The 22,766-nt window shown below is 39.2% G+C and overlaps 1 protein-coding gene across 13 annotated transcripts in view; it reads right to left on the bottom strand.

Annotated features, from left to right (window-relative positions):
* Positions 1-22,766, bottom strand: part of SH3KBP1 (SH3 domain containing kinase binding protein 1) — a 312,915-nt gene that overhangs the window by 106,506 nt on the left and 183,643 nt on the right. For 2 of the 13 annotated variants that reach the window (XM_069464031.1, XM_069464032.1), the window contains exon 1: positions 16,977-17,121. The exons of the other annotated variants lie outside the window; for them this stretch is intronic. In XM_069464031.1, the coding sequence (XP_069320132.1) occupies positions 16,977-16,991 (15 nt within the window). In that variant the 5' untranslated portion in view covers positions 16,992-17,121. Of the gene's footprint in view, positions 1-16,976; positions 17,122-22,766 lie in introns of those variants that run through there. 13 annotated transcript variants of the gene reach the window in all.

Below are 22,766 nucleotides of genomic sequence, written 5' to 3'. Positions count from 1 at the left end.
TACCACATACAACTCTTATATCGCAAAGGCAGCCAGGTTCAATGGGTAGGGGGAGGAGGGAGAGAGCTCCCTGCATTCCAGCAGCTGACAAAGTCCCCCTGTCCAGAGGCCAGGCTTTCTGGCAGCTATCCTAGAAGAGGATGATGGTCTGAGAAGCGATCCATAGGTAGACAGTACTCAAGTGCTCACACAAAGCTAAACACAAAAGATGACTTTTCAAACAGCTGGTAAAACACAAGATAAAGGATGGCTCTTCGATGGCATTCCTTTTACAACACTAGTATGTGACAGTACTCCTTCCCTTTTTGCTCAGTAGAGATTTATTAAGTGCCCGTTCAATGTGAGGCAGGAAAGCAGCCAAAAAGGCAGAAGGATGCTGAACATCACAGCAAACGCTGAAACAGCAATTTGTGGGTTCTCCAGCGGGGTGTGTTGAGGGGCGCCCAACACATTCAGCGGTTATCTCAAATCCCGCTCATATACGGGATATGGAGAAATATAAGATACAGGACACAGTGACAGAAGGAAGGACAAAAGAGTATCTATATTTGACCATATCCACAACTTTTCAGTTTTCGTTTACCACCATAACTCAGAAAGATCCCCAAACTGCTATTAAAACTCACTGTAGACTATTCATATTTATTTTTACATGCTGCCTTCACGAACACCTATGACTGATGGCATTATGAAAAGTCTTCTTGGCTTTCAGTAGGGAGCCATAGGAGCAGAGCAGAAGCCCCGTGAGCCAGCTAGTGTCAGAGCCAAAAAAGAACGAGCACAAAGCAGTGTCCTTACAATGGAGTGCCTTGTGCGCTTCCCCTGGAAGGCTTTTCTGCTCGCTGGGAAATTTACATCAGCAACTGTCAACTCGCCTGCATTTGGTGGGCCCAGCTAAAACTATTTGATATCAACTGAAGATATGCCAGAGTAAAATACAACTCCAAATTCTAAAAAGAAAACACACGGTCCAGTAAAAGGAAAAACGACTTTGTAGTTCCATTCCAGGGACAGGGTTTACCTTTGAAACACCTCCTACACCACTCTACCAATTCCGATTCCTCCAAAGGGGCAAGCTTCACAGTCTATTTTTAAATTTGGTTATGAGGAAAACATAAAATTTAAAAAGAAATTTTCCGATTATGAAATTGGGCTTAAGACTTAGAGTCATTCCTACGAAGTTTATTTCCCTGGTTGTCTCAGAGTTAGAATTCAAATTATATTAAACCTCTCTGCCCAATGGCACTTAAAGACCTTGTCAGATTCATGGCTGCTTTAGAAGCAGCTGTCAAGTATATCACACTGAGATACTACCCTCAACTACCTTTCTTACCCTTCCTCTTCAGAAATAGTTCCCTCCTTGAGAACAGGGCCTAGGTGTTCATTATTCTCTTCTCCCCACAAAGTCAGAGGTCACTTAAGAGGTTTGTTGAATAGAGTAGGGAGCATTCACCCTTAGCCCTAGCATTAGCACCCCTGCGCGACAGGCACAAAGACAGATGTCCTCCTTGACAAACCATAGGGCCCCTATGCCTCTTAGAGCCCCACTGCTTCAATCACTGTCATGTATCAGCTCCTTCCAGCCTGGTTACTGGTGACAGCACATTGTCCAGGATCTTCCTAGGCCTCTACTGCCTTTGCCTTACTTCTTGTTCCCCCCAACACACACAATTCCTGCCCTCCTATTAATTATTGGTTGCCATAAAGAAGAATCCAATCTCAGCCATGTTTCTGGTGAACATCTCTCTGCCTATGACTTCTAAATATTCACACTAGCCTGTTCTCCCACATTCTGTCTAGTTTCACATCTATTCTGATCAGAAGACCCTCACTCAGATGGGTCATGATCACCCAAGTATGTGTACACACACATAGACATGCACACACCATTCTCTTGCCCCGAAATCATTTTCCAAAGTATGCCACCCCCACCCCGACCCATGATGTTCCACCTACCAACCAATCTCCAAAACGCCTAAATCCATAATCTGGTAAATTTGGAAAACACTGAGTACTCAGCCTAAACAATGCATTATAGCATATTAAAGGCTCTGAGAATTTCTGTAGTTACTGTTTAACTTTATCCTTAAACTTTATCTCAGTGTATTGCAAACTTATCTGATCTACTCCTTGTGGCACCCATCAATACATCACAAGAATGAGTAGCCTATGAAATAGTTGAGTGACAAGCCTCACCTCCCCTTTCTAAATTCTCCTGCCCATCCTGTGTCCTATGCTCACAACTTGAAACTCAGCCTGGATTGCCTTCTGATTGCACCTTCCCATCCAATCCATCACCAAGGCCCTGCTTCCAGATTCTTCCTCTTCCTCTCTGATCCCTGCCTAGAGCCTTGTTACCATCATAGGGACTATCCCAATAGTTTTCTAGATGAGGATTCTGGCCCCAGATTCAACCTGCATCATTCACTCTTCCGTAAGACCCAACTTTTAGTCACCTTCCACTTCACCGCTCATTATATTTACACCAAAGCACTCAGAATATACTGCTTCTGAATGGCTGTTCATGTAAATTCCCAAAGTCCAGAAGAAATTCCAGGGTTTACTCCTAATTTCTGCCACTTACCATGTCTCCCAATAGCCCTTATCTTTCTCTTGAGCTCTGAAGACTAATATGAAACTTCCCCTGAATACAAAACACCTGGTCCCATCTTAGATTCTTCCATTAGATCTTCTAGGATTTACTTTTTCAATATGTTCAATAAAAACTTTAGAATCTATCATTCTACTGAACAAATGCACATGAAGTCTGTTTTATATTTGTATATTACACAGAGACATGTGTTCATTTGTGTGTATCAGCAGAATTTGAGCCAAATTCTATCATTTATTATGTAGTATAACTTCTGCCAGGACCTGATCATTTGGTTCATTTGTTTGCTTTTTGAACACCTCTAGAGACCATGTCCTAAAAAACTGCAAAGAACCATAGAACACAGTTAAGGAGGGGTAGGATCATCTCTTTGTCAAAGCAAAATAACTTTCTGAAGGTTTGGTAGGGGCTTCCACTCATGCTGGGGAAATGCAGTGTTGACAACGGAATCAAAACCTACTTAAGTGCTCAATGAGGTGGAGAATGTACAGTCAGACAATATTAAAATCATAGAAGGCAGCTCTCTAAATGTCTGACAGTATAGAAAAATACTGTTTATGTTTTACCCCCACTGTTCCCAAGAGAGGAGCCTGCATGCTATTTTGTTGTAGGATCATCTTATTCACAGAGGATGAACAAGCCAAAGTAAATTTCCATTTCATATACTATTTTGGCAAAACACAATTCACCATTATAATTTAAGAGACTATTTTCCATTGTTATGACAGATAAAGAGAAATCAGAAACGATTAGTTTTTTATCTTTTGATTAACAATGCCTTCCTTTTAAATGTATTTTGAAAGTTTAAGAGGGTGGGTAAGGGAGAGAGAGGAAAAGATGATATGGCAAGAATGAATATCATGGGGTTGGTTGGGGTTTGCTCATCTAGTGCTTTAACATGAAACATGCTGAACACATGGGGACCAAGCCCTAATTTTCCTATAAGGTAGCTGTATGAATTCAATTAACATACAAAGATCCTTTCCAGGTTCAAAATATTTTTATTTATTCAATCATGACATACTGCTGGCTGTTCTCCTTAGCTGGGGATGATACCTCCTCCCCAAATATATTTAAATTCCACCTCACCTTTAAGATTCAACTAAGGTCCAGACAGCTAAAAGTAGCATCTTTCAGTAATGTTTTCTACTGACGTGTAGCCCACACTTTGTGACATTTTTATGTGTAAGAGAGACTTGAGGGCAAAGCTACATTTTCTTCAGTTTTCCTTTATACCTCTAAAATGAAGGTTTGTTTCAGTCACTCATTCATTCATTGATTCAGCATTCTTTTCTGGAACTACCATAAGCCTCAATCTGTTTTGAATGCTGCAGCTACAAAGATGAGACGGGCAGAGTCCTGGATCTTTAATGAGTTCAAAATTGAGCAGCAGAGACAGGCTCATTAACAGAGCCTCCCAGTGCAAAGGGATAAGCACTACAATAAAGATGTGTATAGAAAAGGAAAAAAAGCAGCCATTAACAAACCTACATGGGGAAATAAGCCTCACGGCAATGAGGCCGCTTGTGTTAAATTCTGAAGGATGAGTAAGAATTTGCCGAGTGGAGAATGGTATTTTAGCTGGAGAAAAGCAGGAAGCAAGGCAGGAATGTGTGCAGGGAATGGGGGCTTCCCAGCATAGGATGGGGGTGGGGGGGTTCACAGTGAGGGGGTGAAGGGAGGGTTGCTTGGGCCCTGGAGGCCAGGAAAATAAGGTAGGGTTAATATAACTGTTTGTGCTTTATCGTAAAGACAACCAGTAGTCATGAAAAATAAGCAGAAGTGTGGTGCAGTCAAATTTAGGACTTCAAGACCTCTGATCTGGTGGTATTGGGAGGAATGAAGTAGAAAGGAAAGGACATGCAAAAGCCAAGGGACATTTGGGGGATTGACACAATGATCCAACTAAGGCAGTGAAATTAAGGATCTAGAAAGACGTGTGAAAAACATTTAGACTGTCTATGTATAATTCATAGCCACCACAGGGATAAATCAGTGATTGTGAACTGGTTTGTATATGATGGAAAAATTCCCAATTCTGTTATGCTTTTGAGTCTACATATATGCATGCTACATAGTCACTGACTGCCAGTTAAGTGCAAAAACATTAAGTTCAGACTCTGATTAGAGAATCAAAGAAACAGATACGGTGGCTCAGAGAAGTGTCGTGGAGAATCTACCCTAACGGAAAGCATCACAGTGAATGTGTCTCTCAGTGCTCTGATGGTGGTGTAGAAACATTTAGTGGAAAAATAATAGGCCTGTGATAGTTTTGAATAGTTAGCTTCCTATTAAAACACCAATCTACCATTTGAAAACTGAAATATTTTTTAAAAACAGACACATGAGAAGCTCTTGACATGTGAAAAGGCATCGATCTAATCTGACAAATTTCAAGTAAACAGTCAAATGTGTCTCCAAAAATGTCTTGAGCTAAAGGAAAAAATGAGAAATTTCTTTCCCCAGAAGAAATTTCTGGAGAAGCTTTTCTGTCCTTCAAAGTAGGGGAGGGAAATGAAATAGTTTTGATCAGAAAAGAGGTAAATACTTGGAACAATGTTTTGTTGTTTTGAGTAAAATTGCTACTTAAAAGGCTTAGGGCATATAATGGAATATTATTTAGCCTTAAAAAGGAAGAAAATTCTGACACATGCTACAACATGGTTGAACCTAAAGATCATTATGCTAAGTGAAATAAGCCAGTCACAAAAAGACAAATACTGTATGATTTCACTTATACTAGGTACCTAGAATAGTCCAATTTACAGAGACAGAAAGTATAATGGTAATTGCCAGAGGCTGCAGGGTAGGGAGATATGGGGGAGTTGGTGTTTAATGGATATAGAGTTTCACTTTTGCAAGATAAAAAGAGTTCTGAAGATGGATGGTGGTGATGGTTGCACATCATTGTGAATGTACTTAATGCCACTGACTTGTACACTTAAAAATAGTTAAGATGGTAGATTCTACATTATGTATATTTTACCACAATTTTTTAAAAAGGCTTAGGGCATACTTCTCTTTCCCTATGAGGCTCTCTCTAGCTAGGAATGTTAACTAAAATGGCAAAAAGAAATTTTTCATGAGGCTCTGCTATCCTGATATTTAATATTCAACCACAAAATAATCAGGGGTGTAGTTAGCATTTAATGAGGTGACTTAGAGAACAAACCCATCTTTTTCCAGAGGCTTTCCATCTCAGGGATGCCTGCTGTGCTCATTCACCTCAGTCTTATCTGAAACACTCCTTCTACTGCTACAAAAGATAACCTACTGTTTCCATAAAGACAATCTCTAAATCTGGCTAACGCTAAACAGCTCCAGCTTTAATATCATACGACTCATTCTTTACTGAGAATCTGCTTCACGGATTCCTAAAGAATAACACTTAGTTCTTTTTTCAATCATCCGGGCCCCCCTATGTTACAGATGAAGGGCAGAGAAAATTACATCAATAGTTACTTAAGACGGCGCATGATATTATTTTTATATTTTGTTTTTATTAGAAAGAATGAGTTCTAATCACATATTTATTCGAAACAGGAACTTCCTAAATATAGCCAGACGTCAGGTACACATTTGACAACATCTTCTAGATGCCCAGCAGGATGCCTAGAAAAGATGACCCCAAGGTATTTCAAGAATGGAGATCCCCAAAGAGAGATCAAATTAAGCTCAGGGTACTCCAGCCACTACTTAGTAAAACATATTGAACAATGAGGGGTGAACCCATATTGTACCTCCCACGAAAATCTCCTAGATGCCAACTGCTGGAATTCTCTCGCACCTTTCCCATGTTCCTACTGAACTTGCTTTGAATCTCTAGAACTGCACTCACTATCCTCTGCCTTATATTTATGGGTACTTCTCTCTGTGTCTGCTGAATCAGCCAGACCATAAGTGCTGGAGGGCAGGGCCTGCATCCTGGAAATCTTTGTATCTTTTCATATGCCTAGCACATTGGAGGTGCTAAATGTTCTTAATTTACTCCAGTCAACAAGAAACTCAACGTTCATCACAAAATATTTAGATTTAGGGAGAAAGGACTGTGTGCAGTGCATTTTCTAGGTGCTACAGATATAACAACAATGGAACAGATAAACCTGTCCCCCTTTCAGTATCTAGTGGGAAGAGTGAATTAGTTTCAAGTAGGAATCATCTCTAAGAGTGCAGACTTCCCAGCTATGTGATCTCAGGCAAGCTATTTAACCTCTTTCTACCTCGCTTTTCTCTTCTGAAATGGACATAATAATACATATCTCATAGATTTTCTAGGAAGATTAAATGAAAAAAGGTATGTATGTAAAGTGCTTAGCTATTATTACCATTATTGAATTTTACTAAATAAAAAGGAAAATCGATCATCACAGTGCCTCTTTATGACTGTTTTGATTACACAGCTTTTTAAAACAGTAGGTTTAACTGCCCTGTTCCTTAGCTCGAGGACTGCAGAGCAGGAAGCAACTTTTACAAGACAGGCACATAGCAGAGACGTGCTTTGGAGGAAAATGATAACGCTGAAAAAATGAGAAAGGAAGAAAAGCAACAGCTGTCACCATATAGTCATCGACTCGGAGGAAAAAGCAGACAGAACAATGAGCTTTTAGGTCAAGAAAGCTTTGGCTAAGGTGGTACCCACAGTGAGTGGTCGGAAGACCATCCCAGGAGCCCCTCAAGCACCGGCCCATGCCAACTGCTTCTGGCCGCATCCAAACTGTTATCTACTGTTAACGATGGAAAAACAACAAGGCGTGTGTCTGGGAAAAACAGCCTGTTGTCAGAGAACAGAAAGCCTTTTATTGAAACTTTTGATACTCAGGAGCAAACACACCACCATAGAAAATTACCCCAAGCCATCTTTTACAAAGCTTGGCATCCATTCAGTAATGGATGAAGAAATCCTAAATTGCTAGGCCAAACAGATACACCTCCTAGGGCAGTTAAGAAACGGGCCAAATGAGACCATAAACTCATGCGGTATAGATTTCCAAAGCCACTAGTGGAAATTACTGACAGATACTTAGACGTGAAAAGATGAATTCGTAGTCCCTCTACCTGGGCTCCAGGCCTCCTGCCAAAGGCTTCTCTTAAAGGCTTCTTTCAAGGTTAGCGAGGAGGGGAGAATGGAATCCTGTTCAGACCCTATACGGCCTATATGGAGTACATTAAATTCAACAAGCCTTTCCAAGATGCCTACCATTATGCAGCCCACAAGCCAAAACTGCTTTCCTACGTTATTTTTACTTTTATGTTGTAAAGAAAGTGTTGTGTTCTCAGCTATAATATGGGAGACTTAAATATAATGTTGATAAGAATCAATGCAACCACCAAATTCCAGTTCTCCCAGATCCTCTATGTATCTAGAGCCTTAAGACTAAGCATTATACACAGCCTTTTAAAGAGATGTTTACAAAAAGTTTGTAATGACATGAGAAATTTTATATAATGCTAAGTGAAAAAGATACAAAATTACGTGTGGAAAAAAAATTATGTGTGTGGTATGATCTCAACCAGCCAAAAATGTATGGCAAAAGAACCGAAAGTAAATATTTTTAAAATGTTAATGGTGGTTGCCCTAGGGCGATTAAATTATCAGTGCTTTTTAGATTTTTTTTTTTTAACTTTCCAGTGTTTCTTTCTACAAACCAGCTATTACTTTTATAATCAGAAAAAATAAAGTTTTAAGAAAAAACGTACATCAACTTAGCTACCCCTCCACATTATTGATGCCTTTCCATCAGATCTGATTTGATTTGCAACACCTCCTAACTAGAAATCACATGCAGCTTTCATGTGTGTGTCATTATATTTCCTTTTCCAAGTCATTAGTAAGGATGTTAAGAACATAAGATATAAAATGCGTCATGGCAGTAATTCGCAAGACACCACCCATATAGAACATTCCCTGCCTTTTATCATCACCCTTGATGTATAGGTTTTCATGGTTTATATCTTCAGTGACTAAGTAGAAGGTGTAAAGTCATTTCCAATTAATGTTGTTCTAAATAAAGTATTGAGACATTTTATCAAATGTTTTCAAAGCCAAAAACATATTTCCTACTCTTCTAATTAAACCCATAAATTCCTTATTCATACATCTGAAAAGGACTGAAAAAAAGATTTAACTTTACTTTGTAACTGTTTTTCACGTATGATCAAAGACAATGCTTATAGATTCCTCATTTCCCAGTATTTGAAGATATAGATTTAAGAGGTCTGATCTATGTGCCCAGGGTCTGTAGCTCAATTGCTTTATTTTCTAGCAGTTCTCTAGTTCTGCACAAGTAAAAACTCCTTCTAAACACAAATCTAGGTAATTATTACAGTTTCTCAAATAGGAGAAAAAACAAGCATGATGAAAGCCAGCCCCCCCCCGCAAATTTTGAGGTTTCATTTTCTCCCTGCTAGTCTTAGAACTATTTACTTAAGTATATCATAATTTTTAAATTATACAAATTTCAGATATTTCCATTTCTCAGTTATTTGACAAGCATTTCCACTTATCATGACCTTACTTTGATTTTGCTGACTTTTAAAGAATTAAGACTGACTTTTTTTGAAATTTGTTTTTTTTTTTTTTGTTGAGACAGAGTCTCACTTTGTTGCCCAGGCTAGAGTGAGTGCCGTGGCGTCAGCTTAGCTCACAGCAACCTCAGACTCCTCGGCTTAAGCGATCCTACTGCCTCAGCCTCCCGAGTAGCTGGGACTACAGGCATGCGCCACTATGCCCGGCTAATTTTTTCTATATAGATTTTTAGTTGTCCATATAATGTCTTTCCATTTTTAGTAGAGACGGGGTCTCGCTCAGGCTGGTCTCGAACTCCTGACCTTGAGCAATCCATCCGCCTCGGCCTCCCAGAGTGCTAGGATTACAGGCGTGAGCCACCGCGCCCGGCCTGAAATTTGTTTTTTAATTTCAGAATATCACAGGGGGTACAAACACTTTGGTCACATAAATTGCCTTTGCACTGCCGAGTCAAGACTGACTTTTAAAAATGGGATTCAAGTTTGAGGTGGGGACACATTGAATAAATGCACTTTTTAGAGGAACCTTTTGATAGAGTAATTTCTAGTCTGGTGGAGCAAAAGTTCAACATAGTCTGTACTTGGCTGTCATTCATATTCATTCATTCTAACTTCAGTCTAATAGCAAGTCTTAGAAGAAAGAAAAGAATCCTCCTATGGCTGTAAATTCTTTTTAGGATGCCTGACTTTTAGGCAAATTAGATTCTTACCATTTGAACAAATAATAAGTCATTATTTATTCTGCATGTTCTCATTTTCCTGTACCGAAATATTTCCCCATTCTCTTCTCCTTTCTCTGTAACAAACACAAAGTCACCAAACCACATAAAACAAAGGAGAAGAAAACCCTCATTTAAAAGACAAAACATGAAATCACCTATTTTAATTATATGCTTTCTTAATTGGCACTTTTTGTTGTTACCTGTTATTTTCCAAAAGGTATATTTTGATTTTTTTTAGGGGAAGTAGGGAAGACAATGTTGCACAGTAAAATATCCCAATTGGTATATTTTCTTGCCCTGAGAAATTCCTTGTCCTTTTCTATTACAATGGAGAATGTTCATTTCAATGTTCTCCACTTATAAGTTCCCAGGAGCAGCAATTATTCTTTGTGCCTTCCACGAAGATTTGCTACAGGCTCCACACAGGGAAAACACAACACAGATTCACGGGAGATGGCGACAAAGGAGGACAAAGACCAGGAATGGCACTTCTAGAGTTAATAAGCCAATCCTTACTCCTGAGATATTACATTTAATCTATTTCAGGCAAATGGGTTTCACATGGTTATCTACCCAAATTTATAGGGACTTTCAGTAAAAGATTTCCACATCCTCACTTCCACAGGACAATGAAGAGTTTAGCAATCCTCAGTATTGGCTACTTCTCCCTTATTCCCAACCTGATCACCATGCTTCCAGTTAAATGGGGCCCCCTTTTTTCAGCCACTAGTAGGACCAGAGAACAGACAACCATCAAACCCTACATAATTCTGCATTTCTTCATGGACTCTACTTAGTCGTCTCTCTTTGCTGCAATGACTACGGTTTCTCCACAACTTTCGATTTCTAGTTTCTTAATCATCTTCATTGCCTTGTGTCATCACCTCTTAGGATACTCCTATCTCCTTCTAGCCCATCTAATTCATGACAAAAATGACCAACCCACATTAGATGCTTCATTTGATATAGAGTTGGGCTCACTGAAAGTCAGGGTTGGGCTACACAACAAACATACTGCTCTATGGCCCCATAGAAACATTTTTATTACTTGGAAACTTAGTGATGCCTCCCCAACCCAGCTGTATCTCTTTGGGCTTCTCATTAATTTTCTCAGGACCCCTTTTTCATCTCTTATCCAGACTGCTTTTCTCCTCTCCCGCCTAATGACCTATGACTAAAGGTCAGAAAAACCTGCAGTTGTTTGAACTCTTGGGCACTGAATATAAAAATTGTACCCAAATGTCAGAGATCCCATAACCCTTCACTGGAAAGCACAGTAAGGCTGCCCATTAATTATGTTCCGTTCACCTCTATATTGCAGATCAATAATGTGATATCTATTACTTAGGCAGATTATTTTCATGTGTGGGGATAGAGTTATCAGCTTCATAATGTTTCAGCCTCTTCTGAATTGAAAACAACAGTACTGTAAGTCTATGTATTTTCTCTGCTTCTAACAATGCCTGAATGTAGAGGGGGTATTGGGGCTTAAAGAAAAAGAAATTAAATATACAATTAGACATGTAAGATATGCAAGACATCTAGCTCTCCCAACACAATAACTCGACAGTGCTAAGCACTATACCAAAAGGATAAGTGTGGACTACTCTAGGATATAAAATCTTGACACTTTTTATATCATTACTTCACTTATTATCAACTTTGTTAATAATCTAGAAAAGATACCCGAGAAGTTTCAGAAAAGCTGCTTCTAGTGGAAAGAGAAAATGAGAACCCCAACTAACAAGTCAAAATAAAAAGAACAGACTGGGCAGATGCTACCAAAACAAATGGAGCAAAACATATTAAAATCACTGGTGGGTGAAAATGCTTGGCAAGTGAAAGAAAAAGAAAATGAGGCAGTAAATCCATTTTTACCACTTCTAACGTCCTCATCTTAAATGAGCAAACCAGAAACACAATTTCTACATGATACAGACCTCAACTTTGTACCTTCACTTTTCCAAACCCTGCCTATTTAATTCCTAAAAGTTCAAGGATAAGTTTAATTGAGGTAATACTTTTGAATCACAGGCCATTTGTGAAATGGGTTAAGGATGGCCTTTTGATGAAAAAGTGCTTTTTAAAGGCAATTGTGGCATACTTTTAATTTGTGAATTGTTCATTTTATAGCCCAGGTTTAGAGAGAGAGAGAAATATCTATTAGAGGTATAAGTTGATCTTATATTATTATAAATAGGCTTCCATTTGTTTCTAGAGCGTTCATGGGTATACACTTATTTGGTATCTGGCCTCCAACATTAAGAGCCTGAGTTGGGAATGAGACTGTCATCCTGTAGCTTTTAAATGGCCTCCAATGCCACAGAAAAGTATAAAACAGGCTGGGCGCAGTGGCTCACGCCTGTAATCCTAGCATTCAGGGAGGCTGAGGCAAGTGGATCCTTTGAGCTCAGGAGTTCGAGACCAGCCTGAACAAAAGCGAGACCCCATCTCTACTAAAAAAATAGAAAGAAATTATATGGACAACTAAAAATATATATAGAAAAAATTAGCCAGGCATGGTGGCACATGCCTGTAGTCCCAGCTACTTGGGAGGCTGAGGCAGGAGGACTGCTTGAGTCCAGGAGTTTGAGGTTGCTGTGAGCTAGGCTGACGTGGCACTCTAGCCTGGGCAACAGAGTGAGACTCTGTCTCAAAAAAAAAAAAAAAAAAAAGAAAAGTACAAAACAAGTCACTGACTCACTGATCAATGATCTAGATTTTTTAAATGTAAGAAAAGACACACCATCATGTAGTCAAATAAGCTGGATGTCCTGTTTCAAAGTTGCCAGTTTTCATATAGCATTAAGTTCATTCCATCCCACCAAAACCCAGTTGGCTAGGCTATCATTTTACAACTAGTGAGACTATTAGAGAGGAAAAGAACAAACTAAGTACAAAGGCATGATAATTTTAATGGCCATTCAGAAATCTTTAAAACCTTGAACTTCAGGAAGCAAAAGCACCTGTAAACTCCAAGATATAAATATTATGAAATAATTATTCATATAAGTAAAGAACAAAAGAGGACCACAATTACTTATAAAGACTTCAGTCCATACCACTAAATAATATCAATTGAATCAAATAAATGATTTAGCAAATAATTTGTAAAAGGAAGGACTTTCATTTCCTATCCCTAAGGAACTCCAGAGTAGAAGGCAAGGAGAGAAAAATCAATCATAAAACTGGCTTTCCCCATTATGTAAGATGAATCAAGTACCATCACCTAGAATTAACAATAGCACAAAGGAAAAAGTCACCTTTTTTCATAGAATCTAGTCTCCATAAATCTTTGATTATGGATTCAAGTAACTGGGCGGGGCTAGGTGAAAAACAATAGTCCTGGTCACCATTAAACCTCTGAAACTAAGCAACTACCCGGGTACTCCACTCATTTTTTTCTTCAGTGGTAGTGGGAACAGGAGGACCTAATTTTTCCTTTAAGCAATTTGAAATCTCTTGGGATTATGTGACTGATTATCTATTTAATGGCAATTCTCAGACAGAAGACCTTGTCCCCAACTCAACATTCCAAGATGAAAAGAATAATGTCCTTCCCACTTAGTGACAGGAAATGTGAACACACATGAAACACCAACTCTAACCACAATGAGATGCCACTTCATACCCATTAGGATGGCTACTATCAAAAAAAAAAAAAGAAAATAATAAGTGTTGGCAAGGATGTGGAGAAATTGGAGCCCTCGTGCATTGCTGGTAGGAATGTAAAATGGTGCAGCCACTATATAAAACAGTATGGCAGTTCCTCAAAAAATTAAAATTAGAATATATGATCTAGCAATTCCACTTCTGGGGATATACCCAATAGAATTGAAAGCAAGGACTCAAACAGGTATTGGTACGCCAATGTTCACTGTAGCTTTATTCACAATAGTCAAAAGGTAGAAGCAACTCAAATGTCCATCAAGAGATAAATGAATAAACAAAATGTATTACATCTATACAGTGAAATATTACTCAGCCTTAAAAAGGATGGAAATTCTGACACATGCTATGACATGGAAGAACCTTGAAGACATTATGTTAAATGAAATAAGCTGGTCATGAAATGACAAATATTATACTAACCATTTATATGAAGAACCTAGTCAAATTCATAGAGACAAAAAGTAGAATGATGGTTGCCAGGGGCCAGTGGGAGGGGAGTATGAGAGGTTATTGTTTAATGGGTATGGAGTTTCATTTTTGCAAGATGAAAAAGTTTTAGTAATGGATAGTGATGACCAGCCTGAGCAAGAGTGAGACCCCATCTCTACTAAAAATAGAAAGAAATTATATAGACAGCTAAAAATATATATAGAAAAAATTAGCCGGGCATGGTGGCACATGCCTGTAGTCCCAGCTACTCCGGAGACTGAGGCTGTAGGATCACTTAAGCCCAGGAGTTTGAGGTTGCTGTGAGCTAGGCTGACACCACGGCACTCACTCTAGCCTGGGCAACAGAGTGAGACTCTGTCTCAAAAAAAAAAAAAAAAAAAAGAAATGGATAGTGATGATGGTCACACAACTGTGTGAATGTACTTAATGCCACTGAACTGTACACCTAAAAATGGTAAATGTTATGTATATTTTACCACAATTAAAAAAAAAAGCAAATTCTATATTTCTACAAGAATACATAGAAATCTTTTTTTTTTTTTTGAGACAGAGTTTCACTTTGTTGCCCTGACTAGAATGCCGTGGCATCAGCCTAGCTCACAGCATCCTTAAACTCCTGGGCTTAAGCAATCCTTCTGCCTCAGCCTCCCGAGTAGCTGGGACTACAGGCATGTGCCACCATGCCCGGCTAATTTTTTCTATATATATTTTTAGTTGTCCAGATAATTTCTTTCTCTTTTTTAGTAAAGACAGGGTCTCGCTCTTGCTCAGGCTGGTCTCGAACTCCTGACCTTGAGCGATCCTCCCGCCTCGGCCTCCCAGAGTGCTAGGATTACAGGCGTGAGCCACCGCACCTGGCCCATAGAAATCTTTTATGAAGATTTCCACCAGGAAGTAAAGCTGAGAGTGTAGGCTTGAGAAAGTCTTAGTTTTATTCTGTTGGAATTTTTTACCATATACTTGGGTTATTTTCATTAAAAACAAAACCAACCAGAATCAAGTCAGCCTTTGACCTGGAAGTTCCTCTTTTTCAAAAATTAGCCTGAGGAAATAATCAAGGAAGGGATAATGATGCACGTATACAAGAATGTTTTTAATATTAAAAATGGGGCTATAACCTAAATAGTTATCAAGTAGGGATTGGTTCAATAAATGATGCTGCATCTCTACAATGGATGGAGACCCTACAGATACCGTGAGGCTGACAGAAAAAGGGTCCCGTAATGTGTTAAGTCTTTAAAAACAGGCAACATTTGATATGACATCATTATTGTATGAAGAGTAATCTGTGTGTCCTACATGCATATCCAGGCTCAGAATAAAACGTCTGAAAAGATACATATGAAATGTGTATGGCTGTTCCCGGATAATAGGATTGAGAGTAATTTCTATTTATTTCTTCATATTCTTCAACTTTGAGTTTTTATTATTATAATAATTATTACAAAGAGCTCGTGTAATGAGAGAAATAACAGAGCTATTTCCATTTTGAGAAGCAAACAAGCAAAGGGTTCTGGGAGCGCTCACCAGTGCAACAAGTAGCTTATAGGTCATAAAACCAAGGCAGCAGCTACTAGGGCCAGAAGGGGATTACTTTTCCTTTCCCATCTCCAAGTCCTAAGGGGGCCAGAGAAGCTTTGAGAGAGCTGCTGCTGAGACTTTTCCGCATTTCACTGCTTACAACCAATCACGCTTTCACTCATTTCTCCAATGAAGAGCTGTCATCTTAGTTTTGCATATAAATACCTAATTCTGATTTCTACTTATCGGAACTCAGAATGATGACACCCAGCAATGAGATCAGTAAACGTAAGATCTTTTCCTAGGAAAATCCTTTCAAGCCATTGCAAATGAATATATTTTTATTCTAACCAACCCCTGCCTGCACTCCCCATAAATATCTGCCTCTCTCTTCCTTCGAGGCAAACAACAGACACCATTAAAAAGCCTTTCAAGAATTTCTCCTACTCTTAAAAGAACATAATGTGTTAAAACAATGTGTTTCCTTTTCACCATGCTAGTTTTCCTTTTATTTTTTTGTAATTTTGAAACTAGTGTAAGTTAAAGCTGACAGAAAAAGACATAAAGGGACATATTTTATAGACCTCATCAAATTCCCCCTTAAATTGTTTTTCAATGAGAGAGAGGGATATGGAAGACATATGACGCATCGTAAGCCTTACTTATCCTGTGGTTTATTTAGGAAATTCTGTGTTTGGAAAATGACATACTTCTGCTTTTAGGGAGACAAATATGAACAACTCCCCGGGAAAAACAAGACCACCTATTACCAGCAAACTTCTAGTAAGTCACATAATTTAGTGTTTTTATTTTACTCTATACATGAGTACATATATATAAATGCTCAGCACTACAAAATTAGCCAAATATCTTTAACTCTACAAAAAAAAAAAAAAAAAACAGTTCAACAGCACCCAGAAGTCAGTACTCACAGCTTCTCCATTCACAAGAAAAACTCCAAATGTCCATGTTCCCCAAGAGTGAAATGCCCCATAGCTGGCTTGCTCTTCGTGGACATATCCTTTTCTCCTAAGCTAACCTGAAAAGCAAGCTGGATGTGTTTACTACACAAACATCTGTAATCGCTGAAGATCTCTGTGACATGGTGTAACAGTTACTGCTTGTGCAAACTGCCCATCTAAATTTCTTTCTGCAGTATGAGCACATGAAAACCCAAGACACAGAGCAATTGGAAACATCTGTAAAAATTAATGGCTGAATTAACCAAAGGAGGGGGGATTAAAACAGCTAAAAAGCTCCAGTGTAACATTTGACTTTAGAAACTAATCCTTACACTTGATAGGTTCCTCCTTAGCACACCCACAGCTCCCCTCTATGGGATCCTGGCTGGCACATACATCATTTTAATCCACCAATGCAAACCCATTACAAGTCCTGCTACAAAATGGTATGGATAAGACACAAGTTAAGGGGATTTATTACATCTCTAAAAGAAAAAAAAAAAAAAGAAATACCTCTTCTCCCATCATGCAGTCAGCCTCCTCTCTTCAGTTTGAAAAGGTCCCAGAACTACCCTGGAATCCTCCCACTTCCTTCCAACAGCCAAAGGCACGGAGCCTGAGGACCCAGCCTAACCCTGAGTCATACTTGGGACCAAATGAGGAATGGGGAGAACAAAGCTCTCATTTGTTTATGGTTCAGGAAGCCAGGGCCGATTCATGGCTGGGGTGGCTTCGAGAGAAGTCCTCCTCCCTCGCCTACGTTGCTGCTGGAATCTAGGCCGTTTCCCGGGGCCCACAGGTGTGACCACTCGGACAAGGAACACACTGAGGGTGTGTTTATTTGGCAGGACCCAGTGGCCACTTCTGTTTAAAAACGCCAGAGAGAAAATAAAAAGCCTATTATCTTTCAACAGATCACATAGCGAAGGAGTGTGGGCTATCTAGAATATGGACTGTATATGACATATCAATCGTGAAAATTCCTGTATTTTAAAGAAACAAAATTAGTTGTACTGCACAAAAATTACTCATTAAAAAAAACCATACAAACTGAAAAAGGAAAAACAGCCCTGGCTTTATGGAAACACTTCCCCAAGGAAAAATACAGCAAGATTGCTGCCCTGTCATCAGAAGTATCCTAATACGTTGGAATGAAATGTTTAAATAGTAGTCTGTCTTTTCCCCAAATGAGGTATCATTTTAATCACCATGTCAGTGAATTTAGAGCCCAGTGATTGGTTAAGAGTTCAAAACTCTAGAGCCAGAATGTTTGAGATCAAAATCCCCATCGGGTCATTTCCTAGCTGTGTGATTATACACACACACACATACACACACATACATATATATTTAATGTATATATGTGTTAAAAGTTTATTTTATCTTCTTAGAAGGAGAGAGAGAATGAGAGAGTGAGAGGGAAAGAGAGGGAGATCAACCCTTGTTTATCTCAGTTTCTTTATCTCTAAAATGGGGATAATGGGACCAACCTATAGGGTTGCCTAGACTATTAAATAATACATGTAAAGTGCTTACAAAAGTAGCTGGCACACAGTAAACACCATATTAATCACACTTACAAGTTCAGGACAACTTCACAAATCAGGATGCCAAGTCAACAATATCCTCTTCTTACCATGTTTCTCATAGACTTTGATGATCTGGTTCGGTTAACTATGGTTAATATTTAAATTTTTAAATTAAACTACTTTAAAAACCTTTTATTTAATATGTATTAACTGCCTGCACTGTGTCCAACTCTGTAAGGAGCTTTACATAAGATGATGTCCCAGTCCTCAAGAAATTTACATTCTGCTTGGGTAAATAAGACATAGATCTGTTTATATATCACACACACACAGGAAAACAAATGTGGAAGGTGTCACTAGGTGGTAAATGACAAATGTGATGCAAGTGCTACAGAATTAGCATTTATAATTCAGAGGACAGATATCACTTTACCAAAACCTAATTAGGATGGGGGAGAATAAACAAATCTCCCGTGCAGAAAAATTACAAATAATCTATTTAGATACTACTCCGTCAAGGAGGTGGAACATAATTCCCCATTCCTTAAAAGTGGAGTGCACAGACTGACCTCTTTCCAAAGAGTCAAGTATGGAAAGAGAGAAAAAACAGAACTTTACAGTGGAGAAACCTACCACCACCTCAGCCAAGGCGACCAAGGTTAACATCTCTAGTGATAAGTCATCTGGATAGTATGTACTTGATGTGATGTGATGAGAATAGCACTTCACTTCTGTGATCCTCCTCCCCGAAACTCAATCACTTCAGTCTAATCATGAGGAAAACTTCAGACAAATGTGTATCTGAGGACATTTTGCAAAACTTAACATTGCCAAGGTCATCAAAAACAAGGAAATTCTGAGAAACTGTTACAACCAAGAGGAGCCTAAGAAGAGTGGGTGTCTAAATGTAATGTGGGATCCTGGATGGGATCTCGGACCAGAAAAAAACAGTGGGTAAGAACTAAGGAAATCTGAATAACAGTGGGTAAGAACTAAGGACTTTAGTTAATAATGATATACTGATATTGGCTCATTAATTATTACAAATGTGTCATATTAATGTCAGATGTTACCAAGAAAGGAAACTAGGTGTGGGGTATGTGGGAACTCTATTATCTTCACAACTTTTCCATAAATCTAAAACTATTCTAAAATAAAAAGTTGATTAAAAAAATGAAGTAGAAATATAAGCCTACTGAATGTATATATATACATAAGTGTATATGTGTGATTTATAGATATACATGATTATGTCCATGTGTACATGTATGTAAATGTATTTAACAACGCCCTCCCAACTTAATTTTTTAAAATTATTTCTATATTCTTAGACTATCAACAAAGATAGTAGAATGCTGACTCCTGGCTTTTTCATTCCCAAAATACACAAAAGAATTTTCTTTGAAAGGAAACTTGGCTCTTCTGTCAGTTCTGCTGCCAACCCAGGCAACGGCGGCCCAGCTTACAGAGTGTGCATGAGGTGGGCCCATATGCCCCTTTCCAAGAGCTACTAGAAGTTCCTGGTGCCTGGCCAATTAGTCATCAACCATGGAGCCCCAGGGCTGGCACATCTCCCGGCTACTTCCTCTCCCATCTCCAGTCCACATTCCTGGCACCTCCCCATTTATCTCTCTAAAAGTACAAATCTGATCAAGCTGCTGCCCAGCTGAACTCCTTCACCAACTTGCTAGCCCACCCAGAAGAAGGGCAGCTTGTGAGCGGGCTGGCAGAGTCCTGTGGGAAGAGGCACCACCTCCCTTCCAGCTGCCCACCCCCTCCACCACCACCACGACCACCACGGCCTCTGCACTCCAGCCCAACCCACCTCTTCATTCCTTCAACATAACCGTGCTCTCTCCTTGGCTGCATGCACACTGCCAGTACCATGAATTCCCATCATTTTTTATCACCTTGCTCAAATACCACTTTCCATGAAAGGATCTCCAGAACACCCCACTCCTTCCTTCTCAACCTTGAGGGAAGTTAACAGCTCCTTCCTCTCCATACTCATTGATGCTCTGGACATGCCTCTGTTAGTCCCCTGTCCCCTGCATTTGAATGACTTTTATACATACTCACTTCTCTTTGACGTAGGGACAATCCAAAGCATTAAATGAGAGGCCTGTGTGTGAAAGCTGAGCCAAGGTATGACTTGGGGCAGGAGATGTTAATGTCATTCCAGTTAACTACAGCAGACCCACCACACCCCACATAAATAACCTGCCAGGTAAAAAAAAAAAAATCTGGACTTATTTACTATGCAAATACAGCATCTAGACATGCCCTTTCCAAATGGATTGCCACTCCTTAGTTCATTTATACAGAAATCCCAGAGCTACCACTGATCCAAAAAAGGCATTCAATAAAGCTTCAGTGAATGAATGAATGAGCCAACTAATTAACAAATGGAAGAATGAATCTGTAGCTAGACCACAAGCAGGCCCCAAACAGAATGAGTCCTCCTTTATAATTTCAATTGGATTAGGACAAAACACCATCTTCATTCATCCAGTCCACAAATATTTACTGAAGGCCAACTATAGTTTAACTACTATTTTCAAGGAATTGTAAATACAATGGTGACTAACACAGACAAGGTCCCAAATTATGGCACTTACTTTCTAGCAGCTGACATTTAAGACTTGGTGATGTGAAACAAACAGCTACCACAGAATTCAGTTCTACTTCCTGAAGTCTGAAATTTTCCATAATAAAAAATTTAAAAAATAATCCTGGAAATTCCACTGTCATTTATAGGCACTCCTTCTGTTCTCATAACAAGAAGGACAACAATAACAAACATTAATCAAGCAATTATTATATGCCAGGTACTTTTCTAACCATTTTACATGACACTTAATCCTCAAAACAACCCTATAGGGCAGACCTACTTGTTATTCTTATTTTACAGATGAGGAATCTAAAACACTGAGTGGTTAAGTAACTTGTCTCAGGAAGAGGCAGAGTTGGAAAAATACACACACGCAGGGTCTCACTCTGTCACCCAGGCTGGAGTGCAGTGGCATGATCATAGCTCACTGCAGCCTCGAACTCCTGGGCTCAAGGGATCCTCCTGCCTCAGTCTCCCAAGTAGCTGGCACTACAGGTGTGCATCACTATGCCTAGCTAATTTTTCTTATTTTTTGTAGAGATGGGGTCTTGCTACATTGCCCAGGCTGGTGTTGAACTCCTGGCCTCAACAGAATTGGGATTTGAACCTAGGCTAACTGGCCTCCATGCTTAATAACCACTATGCTCCTAAAAACACAGTTTTGAGGGCTTCTGGGAATGTGACTGTTGGTAACAATCTGGCTGCAATTAAATATTTCTTAGAAAATACACTGGGCTGAGTGTTTTAGAAAGTACCTGTCAAACATACATAAAATAGTAAACAGCACCCAACATATCAAAGAGTACTACCTATAATACTGTTTCTGTTCCCTTTCCCTATCAACCCCTTTCCCTTCCTTACTTTTTCTAAATAAGGAACTATAATAGAGACACTCTCGGGAGAGAGATACTGAAGTATGAAAATCCTGAACACTTCATTCAGCCCAGGCAACCAGTGGTCATCATAATACCATCTGCTCATCAAAAACCATGGATTTTCCAACAACTCAAGAGATGTCACATAATCATTTTTCAACCAAAATGAGGGACATCCAACACTCCAGGTCTCAGGTAATCACAACAAGGTTTTGACCCAGTTGTGTTTCATTAGTCAAAGAATTTATCATTAGTTTCCGGAGATCCTTAGATCTTAGAGCTTATTTCTAGTCTTCAAAGGATTAGGGAGATAGATCTCTCATTTTTAAGGAACTAAGAGCATCCATCACTTTAGATGTTTACATGCTTTAAATTTACTTAAGTATACAGCTTGATGAATTTTTACTAGAATGGATAAAGAAGGCTACCTGAGACATGTATGAAAATATTAAAATTCTCTTACTGCAATTTAGCTGATTAAAAACCAATTAGTGACTTATACACAATTTTAATTTGAATTCTGTCACAAGTAAAAGCTACAATGTTGATATCGTAAAGGCATTAATTTGGGCAACTATGATTCTATAAATGAGATTCAAGATAATGAGAGTTTAAAAAGACTGTCACATACACAGCATCTAGTACAAAATGTAGAAAAACAAAATTCTTTCAAGAGAGAGATGTCAGAAGTCACTAATGGAAATCAGCTAAGACAGGAAGACCATGGCAAAGGAAGCTTCTTATAGGATTTCTCTGTAGGGGATCCAGTAAACAACCAACCTGGCAAACCATGGAGTTTCAAAGTATCTTTTCCAACCATGCACAAAAGACTGTTTTTCCCAATAATCAAGGGTGCCAAGACTGGTAGTGCCTAGAGAGCCTGGGCGTGGAATGAGCTGGCACCAAAAAGCCAGTATTATTCTCCGCAAAACCCATGTCAGCCTAGGTCCTGGGACTCACCCAAGTACCTGTAACTTACCAATCCGTGAGTAACATCTGATACTCCTTTCCCTAAGTGGTTGGTCAGGACTGATCATCTACATGACTCATAAAAAGGGAAGGAGTTTAGAAAAAGAGAGTAGGGGCCAGGCTGGGGTCACAGGGAAACCACCTGATGAGGAAATTCCTGTTCAGGTCCACAGGTAGGAGATAGAGGTACCAGATGCCTTCATGAGAATAAGGTCTTGTCTGGGCTGCCTTCCTGCTCATAACCTTCCAGCCCAATCTCTAGGCTGATGATTCTTACACCTGCATCTACTGTTCTCTCCCAATCGCCAGAGGTATTTAT

Source organism: Eulemur rufifrons, chromosome 30 (genome assembly GCF_041146395.1).
Source record: "Eulemur rufifrons isolate Redbay chromosome 30, OSU_ERuf_1, whole genome shotgun sequence".
Taxonomy (NCBI): domain Eukaryota; kingdom Metazoa; phylum Chordata; class Mammalia; order Primates; family Lemuridae; genus Eulemur; species Eulemur rufifrons.
The sequence above is the reverse complement of the archived record's forward strand: the minus strand, read 5'-3'. Positions and strand labels throughout refer to the sequence as shown.